The sequence below is a fragment of the Chiloscyllium plagiosum genome, unplaced genomic scaffold (assembly GCF_037043375.1).
Source record: "Chiloscyllium plagiosum isolate Xiang-an unplaced genomic scaffold, Cpla_swu_hap1 HiC_scaffold_7, whole genome shotgun sequence".
Lineage (NCBI taxonomy): Eukaryota > Metazoa > Chordata > Chondrichthyes > Orectolobiformes > Hemiscylliidae > Chiloscyllium > Chiloscyllium plagiosum.
In genome coordinates this window covers 75,438,948-75,454,914 of record NW_028270145.1, presented here as the reverse complement: position 1 = coordinate 75,454,914, position 15,967 = coordinate 75,438,948, and the positions used below count along the sequence as shown (strand labels likewise).

Genomic DNA, 15,967 nt, shown 5'->3' with positions numbered 1-15,967 from the left:
ACCTCTGATGCTCCAGGAAAAAAAGCTGCAGTCTATTCAGCCTCTTCCTTATAGCTCAAACCCTGCAATCCTGGCAATATCCTTGTAAATCTTTTCTGAACCCTTTCAAGTTTCACAACATTCTTCCTGTAGCAGGGAGATCAGAATTGCACAAAGTATGCCAATAGTGGTCTAACCACTGTCCTGTACAGCCATAACATGACCTCCCAACTACTATGAGAAAGTGAGGTCTGCAGATGCTGGAGATCAGAGTAGAAGGGTGTGGTACTGGAAAAGCACAGCCGGTCAGGCAGCATCTGAGGATCATGAGGATCGACGTTTCAGACATAAGCCCTTCATCATTCCTAATGAAGGACTTATGCCCAAAACGTCGATTCTCCTGCTCCTTGGATGGCTGTCTGGCTGGCTGTGCTTTTCCAGCACCACACTCTTCGACTCCCAATTCCTATACTCACTGCACTGGCCAATAAAGGCAAGCATAAAAAACTCCTTCGATATTCTATCAACCTGCGACTCCACTTCCAAGGAACTATAAACCTGCACTCCAAGGTTTCTTTGTTCAGCAATACTCCCCGGGTCCTTACCATTAAGTGTGTAAGTCATGCCCTGATTTGCCTTTCCAAACTGTAACACCTCACATTTATCTAAGTTAAACTCCATCTGCCACTCCTCTGCGCATCGGTCCATCTGATCAAGATCCCTTTGTACTCTGAGGTAACCTTCCTCACTGTCCACTACACCTCAAGCTTTGGTGTCATCTGCAAACTTATTAACCATAATCCCAATGTTCACATCCATCTCATTTATATAAATGACAAAAAGCGGTGGACCCAGCACCGATCCTTGTGACACAGGCCTCCAGTCTGGAAAGCAACCCTCCACGATCAGCCTCTGTCTTCTACCTTCAAGCAGTTCTTATCCAAATGGCTAATTCTGCCTACATTCTATGTAATCTAACCTTGCTAACTAGCCTACCATAAGGAACTTTGCTGAATGCCTTACTGAAGTCCATATACATCGCACCGATTGCTCTGCCCTCATCAATCCTCTTCATTACTACTTCAAAAAGGTCAGTCAAGTTAGTGAGAAATAATTTCCCACGCACAAAGCCATGTTGATTTTCCCTAATCAGTCCTTGCCTTTCCAAATACATGTAAATCCTGTCCTTCAGGATTCCCTCCAACAACTTGCCCATCACCGATATCACGCTCCTGGAATATGGTTCCCTGGCTCTTTCTTACCATCTTTCTTAAGTAGTGGAACCAAGTTTGCCAACCTCCACTCTTCCAGCACTTCACCTGTGGCTGTCAATGATACAAGTATTTCAGCAAGGGGCCCAGCAATCACTTCCCTCGCTTCACAGAGTTCAAGGGTACACCTGATCTCCAGCACCACCTCCTCTGTAATATGGACATTTTTCAAGTTGTCACTATTTATTTCCCCACATTCTCTATCTTCCATATATTTCTCCCCAGTAAACACTGATGCAAAATACTTGTTTAGTATCTTCCCCATTCCCTGTGGTTCCACACATAGGCTGTCTTGCTGACCTTTAAGGGCCCCTATTCTTTCGCTCGTTACCCTTTTATCCTTAATGCATTTGTAGAATCCCTTTGGATTCTCTTTAACCCTATTTGCCAAAGCTGTCTCATGCCCCTTTTTGCCCTCCTGATTTCCCTCTTAAGTATACTCCTACTGCCTTTATACTCTTTGAGGGATTCATGCAATCTGTGCTATCTTTACCTGACAAATGCTTCTTTCTTCTTATTAACCAAAACCTCATTTTCTCAAATCATCCATCATTCCCTCCACCTACCAGCCTTGGCCTTCACCCTAACAAGAACATGCTGTTTCTAAATGAGCTTCCTTTGTGTTGTGTGATTCTGTGAAATAAAGTTCATAACTCGTAGGCACTTTCTTGAGAAATTGAATTCGTGGAATGTATTAACCCAATCTGTGCAAGCTAAAAGCAAAAGAGCTGATAGCTCCAGAATAGTGTTTTGTAAACTGTGTGATATTAAAATAGAACATTAATTGAATTTCCTGCATCTTGTTTTTAATATTTTAATTTTTTAATGTTTTTTAATAATATTGTGACATTTTTCTATTTTTTTTTAGAATGAGGAACCAGTATTCTCCAAGGATGGCAGCAAGTTTTTTATGACAGTACCTGTAAAACAAGGTGGTCGTGGAGAATTCCATCATATTGCCATGTTCACTCTTCAGGTGAATGCTATGATTCATAGTTACAAGATATTTTGTTTATGTAGATGAGAGAACATGATATAGCTCACATGACTCCAGCTGGCATTACTTTTTGTTTGTCAAATCTCCTTCACCTTCATTAATTAATTGGTGAAATATTACATCCGAGTAGTAGCAATCATTTCACAACGGTTAACTGCTCTGAGTTTTGATAGGTATTATTTTACTTTGAAAGATGAAACACAACAATTTCTGCTCATCACAACAAAATCCTACAGTTGACCGGTTGTTTGATTATAGGCAAACCATTCATAAAACTGATTTAATTTTCAGTAAGAATCTTATTTAAGAATTTACTGCAATGCTGAATCTTAGATTAGTGCAACATAAATATAAATTGAGTAGAAATTTATCTCACTCAGTGGTTCAAAGTGGGCAGTATTACATTGATTGCAGGGTTTATGCATTTCCTAATATTTGGTTTTATTGCAGTAATTGGAATGAAATATCAAACATTATGTATAGCTGATGGCTAATTCAATACTAGCATTTTAAGCTACCATTGGAGATAAATTTGAGTCCCAATGATTCAACATGCTAGGAAATATAATCATTAGCCCCCTTGCTTAACACTTATATAGACTTTTGTAAATAACTAAAACCACTGGAATAATGAACATTTGTGAATTTTAATAACATTGGTCCACTTTAAGATTAATTCAAATTTACCATTGGAAAGATTGATTCTGAGTTGAGCCTGTTATACAAGAAAGATAGCTTGAGATTTTAAAACCACTGACTGCAGAAGTCATTGGGAGAGGTATTATAACTCGGCTGACCAGTAGATTTGCAGACTGTGGAGGAAGGGGAAGGGGGAGGTGGGAGGGGCATTAAATTTGTAGTATTGCCTTCCTGCCATCCTCAACCCATCCTCAATTTTATAGAGGAAGATGACATGCCTAGGGAGGCTGGGACAGTCAGTCAATTTTTTAAAGTAAAAACAGAAAGTGCTAGAGAAATCCAGCCAGTCTGGTGGTAACTATAAGGTTAAGATCCCAAAGAAGAGTCATATCAGACTCAAAATGTTAACTTCGTACCTCTTTCCACAAACGTTGCCAAGCTTTCTGAGTTCTTCGTGCACATTTTGTTTATTTATTTCAGACTTCCAACATTAGTAGTACTTATTTTAAAGACAATTTTCCATAATTTTGAAACCAAAAGAGAAAATGCTGGAAAATCTCAGCAGGTCTGGCAGCATCTGTAAGGAGAGTAAAGAGCTGACGTTTCGAGTCTAACTGACCCTTTGTCAAAGCTCCATAATTTTGAGTTCAGTCAGCAATTGTGGGCAGGTGGTGCCAAACATCATTGAACAGGAAGGGAGAAGGTTGCTTCCCCCATTGGACCCCTTTTCCCTAAAATCTTTACCCACCCCCAGCCTTTTCAATATGACTCCCACTCCTCCCTCTCTATTCCTCCTTCCATCCCAGCCATGAGACATCTCTCACTTGCTTCCATCTTGGTTTTGGAACTGAGAGCCTATGGATTACCAAGCTGCTAACTAATCAGAATGACAGTCAGCACAAAGAGTTGGGACTTCATCTCCTTGAAGGATTAATTGGTTGGGGGGGGGGGGGGGAAGGAGGTCGGGAGGGGGTGCAGCCAGTCTGCCCATTGCCAGGCATTAAATTTTGCCTCTTGACTTCTAAACACCATGCTCTTTATGTTCCAGTGAAAAATGTATGTAAACCTGTCATTGCCCATTTGCTCATGAAAGCTTCACATTAAAGTAACTCAAACCTTTCTCTTCCAAAAAGGTCAAATCTAGCCTATCTAAATGAGGTGAATGTTGAATGTGAGGCACCTATATGAACAAGAATGGACAGATGTAATCTGGCTTTTTGGTAATTTTAGTCAATCTCTTAAGAGATGTTATGATACTGGAACGGATGGTATTTAAACCTGGGTCTCCTGGCTCAGAGGCATGAACAGTATCACTGTACCACAAGAGGTCTCAAACTAGCTTGAGTACACATTAAAATGAAATCCATTTAGACCTCTATTGTTTGTAATATATATAAATGATATAGATGAAAATGTGGATAATCTGATTAGTAAGCTTTCATGGGAAATGAAAACTAATGAATTCTGGAGAGTGAGGAAGATTGTCGAAGAATGTAGCATGATATAAATCAGTTGGAAAGTTGGGTGATGAAATGGCCAGTGGAGTTTAATCCAGACCAGTGTGAGGTTATGCATTTTCGAAGGTCAAATGCAAGGGCAAAGTATACAGTAAATGGTAGGACCCTTAGGAGAATTGACAGACAAAGGGATCTTAGGATACCTGAAAGTGGCAACACAATTAGATAAGGTGGTAAAGAAGGCTTACATCATGCTTCCCATCATTGGCAAGGGCATTACATATAAACATTGGTAACTCATGTGGCAGCTATAAAAAAAACTTTAAGTAAGCCACATTTGGAGAAGAATGTGCAGTTCTAGTTACTACATTGTAGGAAGGATGTGAAAGCTTTGAAGCAGATGCAAAAGTGGTCTACCAGGATGTTACCTGGATTGGAGTTTATTAACTATAAGGACAGGTGGGATCAACTTCAATTGTTATCAGGGAGAAATTGAGGACTACAGATGCTGGAGATTAGAGTCGAAAGTATGTTGCTAGGAAAGTACAGCAGGTCAGGCAGCATCCGAGGAACAGGAGAATCGACATTTCAGGTATAAACCCTTCATCAGAAATGTTCTGAGGAAAGGTCACCTGACCAAAACGTTAACTCTGATTTCTCTTCACAGATGTTGCTAGAGCTGCTGAGCTTTTCCAGAACCATCTGTTTTTGTTTCTGATTTACAGCATCCACAGTTCTTTCATTTTTTTTAATGAATAGAGGGATATGGACAATGTGCAAGCAGATGAAATTAATTTAGAATGGCATTATGGACAGCACAGGTATGGTGGGCTGTAGGTCTGTTTCTGTGCTGCTCTGTCCGATGTTCCTTGTTCTGATTTGATGCTAATTATTAGTAAACTGACCATTTCATTTGCAGCCCACATGGTGGCAGGTTTTGAAGCTGGAAAAAATGACACACCAAAGCAGTATGTTGTATTTGAAAATTGAATGTGACATGGTAGGAGAGTTTCCAAAAGCTGACTCTCCTGGACAGGTGTTGCTTTGGTGGTAATATTTCAATAGTGTTAAAAGTGGACTTTGCACAGTTTCCGGTGTATGTATGACCATGGTGGGAATTGAGCATTAGTCTTGGCCTCTGGATAACTATTAAAGTGATAATGCCACTAAATCATCATCCCCCTATTTATAACCTCATTCTTAATTTAAATAAACACATGCTGCTGTGTCAAAGGTGCAGTTGCATTGATACCTCAAGCAACAAGCTGGCCATCTCTGCAATCTGTAATTGCAGAGGAGTGGTAATGAGTATAGTTCCATGATGCTGCACGGCCAGTGGAAGATATGGAAACACAATTATGAGTTAGTAAAATTTATAATTTTTCAGTCATTTTGAACATTTGTTCAGGAGGATTTGAGAGGAAGTTATATTTACTATTAAAGTTTGGAAGCACTGTATTTATACAGTGAAAAATGTTTAATTAGTTAGTTGATATATTAATGAGCTAGCTCCATGTTCTTTTACTTTCAAGAAGCTTGACATCATTCAGGACAAAGCAACCCACTTGATTGGCACCACATCAACAAACATTCAATCCCTCCACCACCAACAGTCAGTAGCAGCAGTGTGTGCTATCTACAAGATGCACTGCAGAAATTCATTAAAGACAGTATCTTCCAAACACACAACCACTTTCATCTAGAAGGACAAGGACAGCAGATACTTGGGAACACCACCACCTGCAAGTTTCCCTCCAAGTCACTCACCACCCTGACTTGAAAATATACCACTGTTCCTTTGCAATTATTGGGTCAAAATCCTGGAATTCTCTCCCTCATGCATTGTGAGTCAACCCAAGCAAGTGGACTGCAGGGATTCAAGAAGGCAGCTCACCATCACCTTCTCAAGGGCAAACAGGGATGGGCTATCAATGCTGGCCCATCGCCCAAGTCCACAAATGAATTTTTAAAATATTATGCTGCTTTTTTAAGACTGTGTCCACAATATTACAAGACTTTCTCACTTTATTTTAGAGTCTGATGCTTTTCATATGTAAACAGTGAATGTTAAGACATGGAGACAGTGATGCTCAAAATCAAATAAAATGACCAGGTGATGTAAAGAGTGGGGTGTGCTCTTTATTTTCATTTAACTTTGTGTGGACAAGTCGTGCTGGTTGATCAAGGTGTATTTGATCATAACTTTGTTAACAATGCCTGGATGTTTGCCATGATCAGGAGTCTCTCCATTTATGGTAAAATGGTACATGAATCCTAAATTGCAAGCCTGTTCCCTAGTGGTGGCACTTCCCATTTTCATGAGGTCAGTTGTGTTTCACACATTCTTCAGGCAGGCAGCTGGCCATATAAATTATCTGTTACATCCATTCTGTGTAATTTGGCTAATGCAGAAGCATAAACCTGAAGTATGCAGAGCAAGCCTGGTAAAAGCAACTCTGAACTTAGTGAATACATTTTTTTGGAATGCTTCTCTCATTGCCCTTTTCTCCTCCTTTATTTTTTTCCTCCATTCCATAAAACCTATTGAACTGTCATTTTATATTTATCCATAACAAATTTACTGATATACACTTCCAGACCCCAATGCAAATCTTACTGATTGCCCAGTATGTTGGCTGTTTACATTCAGGAATCCTGTATTCAGTTTGTTGAATACCTTTTATAATATACATATCAGTGCCCTATAATTTCCGCTGCCTCCAGTGCATTGGACTCATTTATAGTTAATATGTCAAGAGTCTTTTAATTTTTTCAGTACATTAAATATCTTGAACTGCCAGTGCACATCTCATCTCGTTCTTCATTTATATTCTTCAATATTCACAGTTAGCCTGTCCATCCATTTCCCTGCTGAACTAGAATAGTGATCTTCTTTTGAACTTTAGCTTAATGACTGCAACTTTCTTTGGTAGTACTGTCCTTGCAAGTTTCCTACTTACTTTTTCACGTTGGATATAACCTCCCTTTGAGGTAATATGTGTCCACTTTAATCTAAATCATAAAATCACAAACTCAACCACAAATATCATACTTATAAAAGAAAATCTGTTTATGTCACATGCAGACTAAAAGCTATAGACATGTTTGAAAGGAAGGAAAGCAGCACAACTTTGTTTAGGAACATTAATTAGTTAGCAGCTTGCAAACACACAGACTGCAAAAAGGACACTTTCATCAAATTACCCCAGCAGAGATTTAGACGCACACATGCCCACATACACATACACAATAGTCATTTCTGCAATGTATATATCAGAACCAAGTAGAATCCATGACATAACAGACTGAGGAAATTGAAGGTTCTGATGGTAATGCCCTCTGATGGGAAGCCTGAAAGTATCCATTTAAATTATTAAGTTCAAAGGATTCTGCTGCAGTTAAGTAAATAGTTTCCCAGGAGAAAGTAGTCAATTAAAAATCTAGTTAACACCTATGTACAGTAATTGTTAATTTCCGCTCCTCAGAAAACCCAGCCCTTGCCTTTTCCAATAGCATTCTAAGCTGCTGTGTTGGTTCCAATGTAATTTGTACCCCTAGTTTTCCAAAATTTGTTTCTGTCCTAGGGCTTGTTTCTGGGCTCATTACTAAGTTGTTTCTACTTTTGGATATACTTGTGGACTGATCCACAGAGTCTCAAGTGCGAATTAATTATAGTTATCGTTGCTCTTTCTTTCCTATCTTTATCTCATCAGCTAGGAATTTAGTTATAAATGCTTCACACCACCAGCTAAAGGTATTATTTTCTGACACGTCTCTCTGTTTCCACTTGGTCATCAACTCTAGTTTCTTCCCACTACTCTTATGGCCATTTTTTGCTCAGGACCCTACCTGATGTGATTCTGACCTCTATTGTGCACCAGCTTAGATCTACTGCCCTGATGATTCTGGCCTAGCTGTCATGCAGTGGTTCTGATCTCTCCTGGCAGCTGTCACCAATGTTGCAGCTTTCTCAGCTTGGTTCTCTCAACTCGTGACCCCTATTCTGGTGTATGTTTTCATCATTCAACACTCAGGTCTCCAATGTTGGTTCTTTATACTCATTTGAACCACCAGTCCCACAAATACATGGTAAATGCTTCCTAACTACAGTTGGTAAAATAAAGTCCCTTCATCAGTATCCTCTCTGCTGCATTTGCAATATGGCATACCCCACTCTTGTCACTATATGTAAAGGTGAAGGCTTTCATTTTCCCCAATACTCAAAAATGCCTCAAAAGTTGGATGTCTTATTCAAAAAAATTATCTTCATTATATACAAGTCACAAGGAAATCATACTGTTATGAATTATAGTAGGGGTTCTACAACATTTAAGCAGTAAATCTATACAGTTACAACAAGCTCCCTTGATCAGTTGTTTTGTCTTAAGTTAGCTCTTTCCATTTTAATCCCCAATCTCATCTTTCCTTGATCACATTATCATGTGACCTTCAATCTCTTCCCTCCCTGATCTCATCTGCAGTTAATCAAATAATTCATGTGGCTTTCTATCTCACAGTCAGGTTTCTCTAAAGCTTTAGCAGCTTAGATTTTATGCTAAGTGACCCAATATTCTTGTTTGTCGGTCTGATTTACACTGTTATCCAATATTCTGACTGAGATACTAGGAAATTCAATGTCAATTCCCAACCTTCTGACAGCCCCATGCTTTGCTTTTCCTCTGGTCAGAAGTCACACCCCCAGGTTATAGTCCAACAGGATTATTTAAAACCATAAGCTTTCAGAGCTCCTTGACTTAACCTGACGAAGGAGCAGTGCTCCAAAAGCTGATGATTTCAGATAAACCTTTTGGACTATAAGCTGGGGGCTTTCTGACCAGAGGAAAGGCAAGGCATGGGGCTGTCAGAGGGTTGGGAATTGGGGTTGCATTTCCTAGTCAGAATATTGGACTACAGTGTAAATAAGACTGACAAACAGGAATAATGGGTCACTTGGCATAAAATTTAGGAGAAACCTGACTGTGTGACTTCTGACCTTGTCCAACACTGGCACCTCCACATCATGGTCACCTGTCCTTTGTTATTGACCATCACAAAGTCTATTTGGTCTATTTGGACTTGTAAAATCTAATTCAAAATAAACATTCCAAATCAGATTTATAAATAAAATAATTACACATAAACATCAATTGTTCATCCTTGTGTATTCCATTAACACCATTTTCCATCTGGCTTTATTGTTGTAACTTCATACGGTGGTTACATCCCTTTTGGTTTGGCTGCAAATGTTTGGTAGGGGAAGATTGCAGGTGGCCAAAGAGAACAATGTTGAGGAGCTCTGGGCCTAAATAGTCCAGATGCGACATCATTATTGGGTTCACAAGTGAGAATGCATTTGACTACTACTTAAGCTCTGGTTGCATATGATTAGTAAGTTACAGGTTGCATAATTTTAGTCTGACATTCTTTCTCCATATAAAGTAACTAAATGCATCATCTCAGCAGCAGTAAACCACTTCAAAATCATTGTCTTTTAAAGGCTTTGACCCTTTTTATGCAATGAGATACAGTCATAATTCTGAAGAGGAAATTACAGTGGCATTTGCTCACATCAATAGGTTGGAAGACATTTTTTTAAAATCATGTATAAAACCTGTTTTTTTGCAGCCTACCTCAGAAGCAATAGGTCTATGTTGATTACATGGGGAATGCCACCTTTTTCAGGGTTTGTCTAATTTCACAGAGTCTGTGTTGATTCCATTGGCAAAAACTCCATCAGGACACCCTGTGGAGAAGTATGGTATCTCACACAGCAGCTTCCAGACTTCAGGATTTAGCAGTGCATGTGTAAATGCCATGAATCAGTGTCCGATTTGTACCTTCTAAGTAGCTAACTGTAACAGCCTTGTCATTATTACTGATACAAATTCCAGGTCAGTAACTGTAATTTGGGGTGATCTATCTCCAAAAGGGCACTGCTGTACAGGACAGAGTTCAAAAATGAATGGCGTGAATGATTTGAGGGCTTGCTGCTCTGGGCTATGGTAACAGATTTCCAGAAATGAACATATTGTCATTGGAGAAACCAAGATTAAATGATGACATGAGTTCTCAATTGTATCATAATATGAAATAGCTGCCCTAAAGCATAACTTTTTTTTATTTTCTTTTGTGCATTGATCACAAGAAATACATTTTACTACAAGTCAGTGGTTTTGAATTATTCTCCCTAGTTGTCGTTGCACTGTCGTTATACTGTGAAATGCTAAGTAAAATTGAAAAGGCATCATTTAACCCATTTTAGAGGATGCAGAGTACTCACAATTCAACCAATAAAACAACATACTTTAAAACATCCCTTTACTCTTACCAGTTGGTTATAATGTTGTGTTTCAGCAAGATTTGGAGAATATTCCCATTTGCACTTAGCATTTTGTTGAGTGTGTTTCATAGAGGCTGGTTCATCATGGCTCAGAGCAATCTTTCTCACTCAATCCTGCTTTTTAATGAGCTCTTAAACTCATCATGTTAAATTCATTATGTAACCAGGCTCTTGGGTACCTATCTCAGGACTTGCACAACTAAAGGCAGAAGTGCTCAGCCAAGACTTTTCAGCTTTCATACCTCTAGCACCATGCTTCAAGCCCAGCTGCATATCATGTCAGATACTCCCCTTCATATTGTGGTGCTGAACAGTTATTATTGAATATGTGGGCCAGAGGGAAGGAAAGCTCACTTCCCACGTCATGGACAGAGACATGGAAATGTTAGTGGACAGAGTGAAGGACAGGTGGATAACCTTTTTCCAGCAACTACTATAGGAGACCATACCATTAGGTACAATCAGAATGGATACAGATTGCAGCCCAGCTTAATACTTTGCCCCAGCTCATCAGGAACACCCAGTAGCATCAAGTCACCATAATCTCATAGGACTGTAGGGATATTCACCATGAGAGACAACTCATGGTGAATTGAACCTGACAGTCATCATGCCTCAGGCAGAAGTGATGTTGAGAAGGTGAGAGCTCTCTGGTGACCTCAGCTGGAGCAGGAATTGAACCTGCACTGTTGGCATTATTCTACATCACAAACCAGCTGTCCAACCAATGAAGCAGTACAGATAAAATAACATTTTGTGATCTGTAAGCGTAAGTGCCAATATATTCTATTACCTCACTATTACCTTAAAAAGCTTACCAAATCTCAATGAAGACAGCTGTTAGGGTTGAGTGCATCACGTTCATTCAATGGTCTGCAGTCATCTAATCTTCCAAAGCTTTATTGCTTCCTGCCAATTGAACCATCTCTTTACTCATGCAGACACATCAGGGCCTCTTTAGCTCATGCATTACTATATTCATTTCTAACCACTTCCATCTTACTCCATTACTTCCTTGTCTCATTACAGGAAAAGCTCCCAAATCCATCCTCACTCTGGACTGATGTCTCATTTGCACTCAACTGACCAATTAGTAATTCTCTGACTGATTACAGTTCACTTGCTGAATTGACCCTGGCCCAAACCTCAGACTTCAAAGACTTGAAACCCCCAGATTTGGTAAAACCAGGTGTGTGATGTAAGACTAAGTGTGTGACTGACTGTGGCCAAACTACTGTAAAATAATTAGACAAACCTTTTGACTGATATAGTCCTGCTTCACCCTACCAAGGACTGTTGACTTCCACATATCACCATTTACTTGAAGTACATGTGGAATGTTTGCCAGGTAAATTGCTGGCACATGCTGCTAGTCAAGCAGTGATGGAGGATGCTCATTGCAGCAACATGTCTAGCCCCTGTCTGACTCGTGTATCAATTGCTCAGTACTCTCCACTTGTAACAAACCATGATCCTTCCTCTGCATGAAAATAAATTTGTAAATCACAGCATGTACTTTAGCATTAAAGTTCTTGTGTATTAAGAAGTCATGGCAGACCTTGCAGAGTCTCACAGCCTTTAATCAGTCCTGAAGTCAATGCGTGCAATAAGAAAGGAATGTTAAGTATGCAGAGGCTGGAATCCCCTCAATAAGAGATAAAATGAATGAGTACTAAGAAATCAAGCTAATGGGAAATAAAGAGATGGCAGGCCAATTAAACAAAAAAATTGGTTGTCTTTACAAACCAGGACAGAAGTAACATCCCAACAAGTCTAATGAGAGAGAGAAAAGGAAGTTTTGTTCAGGAAATTGATTGGATTAAAGGCCAATGAATCCCAAGGGCCCAATATTCTCCACCCCAGAGAACTTAATAAAGTGTCCTTGGTGGTCATCTTTTAAAATCTATCTAGAATCTGGGACAGTTCCCATGGATTGGAGGGTAGCTAATGCCACACAATGTAAAGAAAAAATTCGAACTCGAGAGAAACAGGGAATTATAGACCAGTCACCCAGACATCAAGGAAAATGCTAGAATTCGTTATAAAAGATTTAATAACAGAGCACTTGGAAAACTGTGTCAGGATTGGACAGAGTCAGCATAGATTTATGAAAGTGAAATCATGTGTAACACTGATTTTTGAGCATGTTGAGTTGATAGTAGGAACCCAGTGGATGTGGTTTACTTTGACTTTCAGAAGGTTTTCAATAAAGTCCCACATAAGAGATTAGCATGTAAAATTAAAGCACATGGGATTGGGGATAGTGTACTGATGTTGATACAGAAATCTAGATCGATCAGAAACAAAGATTAGAAATAAATGGGTCATTTTCAGAGGGGCAGCCAGTAATTGGTGGGGTACACAGGGTTAAGTATTTGGGCCCAAGCTATTCACAATGTATGTTAATGATTTACATAAAGGAACTAAATATAATATCTCCATATTTGCAATGGCACAAAGTTGATGGAGCGAGGGTGAGCTTTGAGAAGGATTCAGAGGTGATTCAATGTGATTTGGGCAAGGTGAGTAAGAGGATAAATGTAAGCTTATCCACTTTAGTAGCAAAAACAGGAAGATCAATTATGATGTGAATGGTGATAACTTGAGAAGGGAAGTGCAATGAGACCTGGGTGTCCATGTATACCATGGACACTTAAAGTAAGCAGGTCATGAATATGGCAAATGATATGTTGGCCTTCATACTGAGAGGATTTGATTGCAGAAACTGTAGTGATAAGATTATACCTGGAGTATTGTGTACAGATTGGTCTCCTTGTCTGAGGAAGAATGGTCAGATTATGAAGAGAATGCAACAAAGATTTACCAGACTAATTACTGGGATGGCAGGACTGAAGTATGAAGAGAGATTAGATCAGGTATGACTATTTTCACTGGTATTAAAAGAATGAGAGGGTTCTCATAGAAACCTATAAAATTGTAATAGTACTAAGTGAGGTAAATGCAGAAAGAATGTTCCCGATGACTGGGCATCCCAGAACCAGAGGTCACAGTCTAAGGATTACAGGGTAGACTGTTCAGAACTGAGGTGAGGAGCAATTTCTTCACCCAGAGAGTGGCAGGTCGATGAAATTCTCTTCCCCAGAAAGCAATTGAGGCTAAAACGTTGATTTTCTTTTCAGGAAGGAGGTAGTTATCATAGTTAGTGTTAAAGGAATCAAAGGCATGGGAGAAAACAGGGACAATGTACTAAATTAGATGGTAAGCTATGGTCATCTTGAGCAGGCCCAAAAGGCCAAATGGCCCACTCCTACTTCTGTTTGCACATTTTCTCTGCATTCTGTGCCTCTGCACATGACAGAACTTGATGTAACTACACAACTCATAGGTAACCATAGGCTTCAAAGCAGAAATCATGCCTGAGTTGATCCAAGAGATGGCATGATGATGAGGTGGGGCTGATTTATTGAATCCAATTTGTGTGGATGAAGTGTCAATGAGGATAGTAGCCATGGAGCATGGAGGAATGCTATTCTGAAGAAAGAGTTGCTTGATGGCCATGACAAGTTGCACACAAGGTACTTGCTTTGATTTATATGTCAAATGTCAAATGTTTGTGCCATCTGTTTCTGAACATAGCATTTATGAAGGAAGGGAAAGCTGGAAATTGTATAGAAATAAGGTGAGTTGGGGTTTAGATGAGATTCAAATGCATGGAAATAAGATAGTCGCCACTCAATGATGATATTCCAACTTTATCAACAACTACCTAAAGAAAAGAATTGAGAAGCACATTCACATCATCTTTTCTCACCTTTCTAGCCATTATTCATGCTGTACCAATGAAGGAAATTCAAACAAGGTCATTTCCTTCCAGTTTTAGCTCGATATTTCTCTCACACTAAGGCTAAAGTATGATAGGTGCCAATTTCCTTTGATGTAGATATTAGTGTAGTAAGGTGAAATGGTGGTTTGCACATATGGGCAAAATATTGAAGCCATGCTTAATGTAAGCAGCCTAAATTATATATCTAAGATACATCTGCCTCCTTCAAAGCTAAAATTGGATTCTACTACCCTGCAACAAACAAAAACAGAAATTGTTGGAGGAACCCAACAGGTCTATCAACACCTGTGGAGAGAAAACAGAGTTAACATTTCAAGACTAGTGGCCCTCCTTCAGAACTTCAGATTTGCCAGACCTGCTGAGTTTCTTCATCAATTTCTGGTTTTGCTTGTTTCAGATCTCTAATAAGGTACAGACTAGTCTTAAACTTCTCTTTTGATCCCTTTCTTTTAATATTCTTGGAAGGTGAAACCACAAAAATGTCTGCAAGAGATGTGTCTCTATCTAGAAGTGGTGGGGAAACAATAGTTTCATCAGCCCCTTTGTTATCACAAATTGCTCTCTTTTGAAGTTTCTTTAATACCTTTAGCTGTTACATTCCAACAATCCTCCACAATTTTTTTTTGCCACCAAACTACTGAATTTAACCAAGCAGCCATTTTATCTTTGAAGCAGTTCTCTTGAAAAAAAGACACATTTGGGAATTAAGGGCTAAAAATGCTTGTATTATTTTGGGGTTCTAACCTGAGGTTGTCATAATAAAAGTTCTCAGAGGAACTTGAGATGGCAATTTGCCATGGCATCTACTTCAACAGAATGATTAAATAAGTGAGTAAATTTTTTTTCTCTCATTCATTGAATGCCATTGTCATGGCTGCGCCCTCATTTACTGTCCATCCCTAATTGTCATTAACTAAGTGTATTGCTAGACTATTTCAATGGGCAGTTAAGAACTTTGTGGGAAAATGTGAATAATTTGTTTGCCATTATAGTGCTACTTCGCAATACTAAAGAATCTAACATTTATTAATAATACGTTTGACTGAGTAAATCTAATTAGACAGGCGTAAAGAATGAACTTCAAAGCAGATAAGATGACTGTAATTTAACGCTGTAATTTTGATATCACTTTACTATGGTTAACAGAGTTAGGCAAATCCTCCTCTGTCAGTTTCAGAGTCAATGATTCCAGTGCTCTCATAGTTGACATCCCATCCTCCTATCACTATAGATTCAGCGCATCTCGATCTTATTTGCCCGAGATGTCCTGTGTGCTCATCAATTAACTTCCTGATGTATACGGGTTTCCAGTTCTGCCTGACTTCTACTTGTGCATTCCCATCCCATTAGCACCTGAACCTTCAGCTCCAGCTCCTCTCCAGTACTATCCTGAAGATTAGAATAAGATGTTCATCAATATGTACACAATTATATTATCACATTTCAAACCTGGCCTCTGTTGCCAAGCATGTCAAATTT

General features: G+C 39.2%; 1 protein-coding gene across 2 annotated transcripts in view; it reads left to right on the top strand.

Moving 5' to 3' along the window:
- Positions 1-15,967, top strand: part of dpp10 (dipeptidyl-peptidase 10 (non-functional)) — a 1,734,026-nt gene that overhangs the window by 1,614,818 nt on the left and 103,241 nt on the right. For both annotated transcript variants that reach the window (XM_087989191.1, XM_087989192.1), the window contains exon 13: positions 2,119-2,226. In XM_087989191.1, coding sequence (XP_087845317.1) covers positions 2,119-2,226 — 108 coding nt within the window. The remainder of the gene's footprint in view (positions 1-2,118; positions 2,227-15,967) is intronic.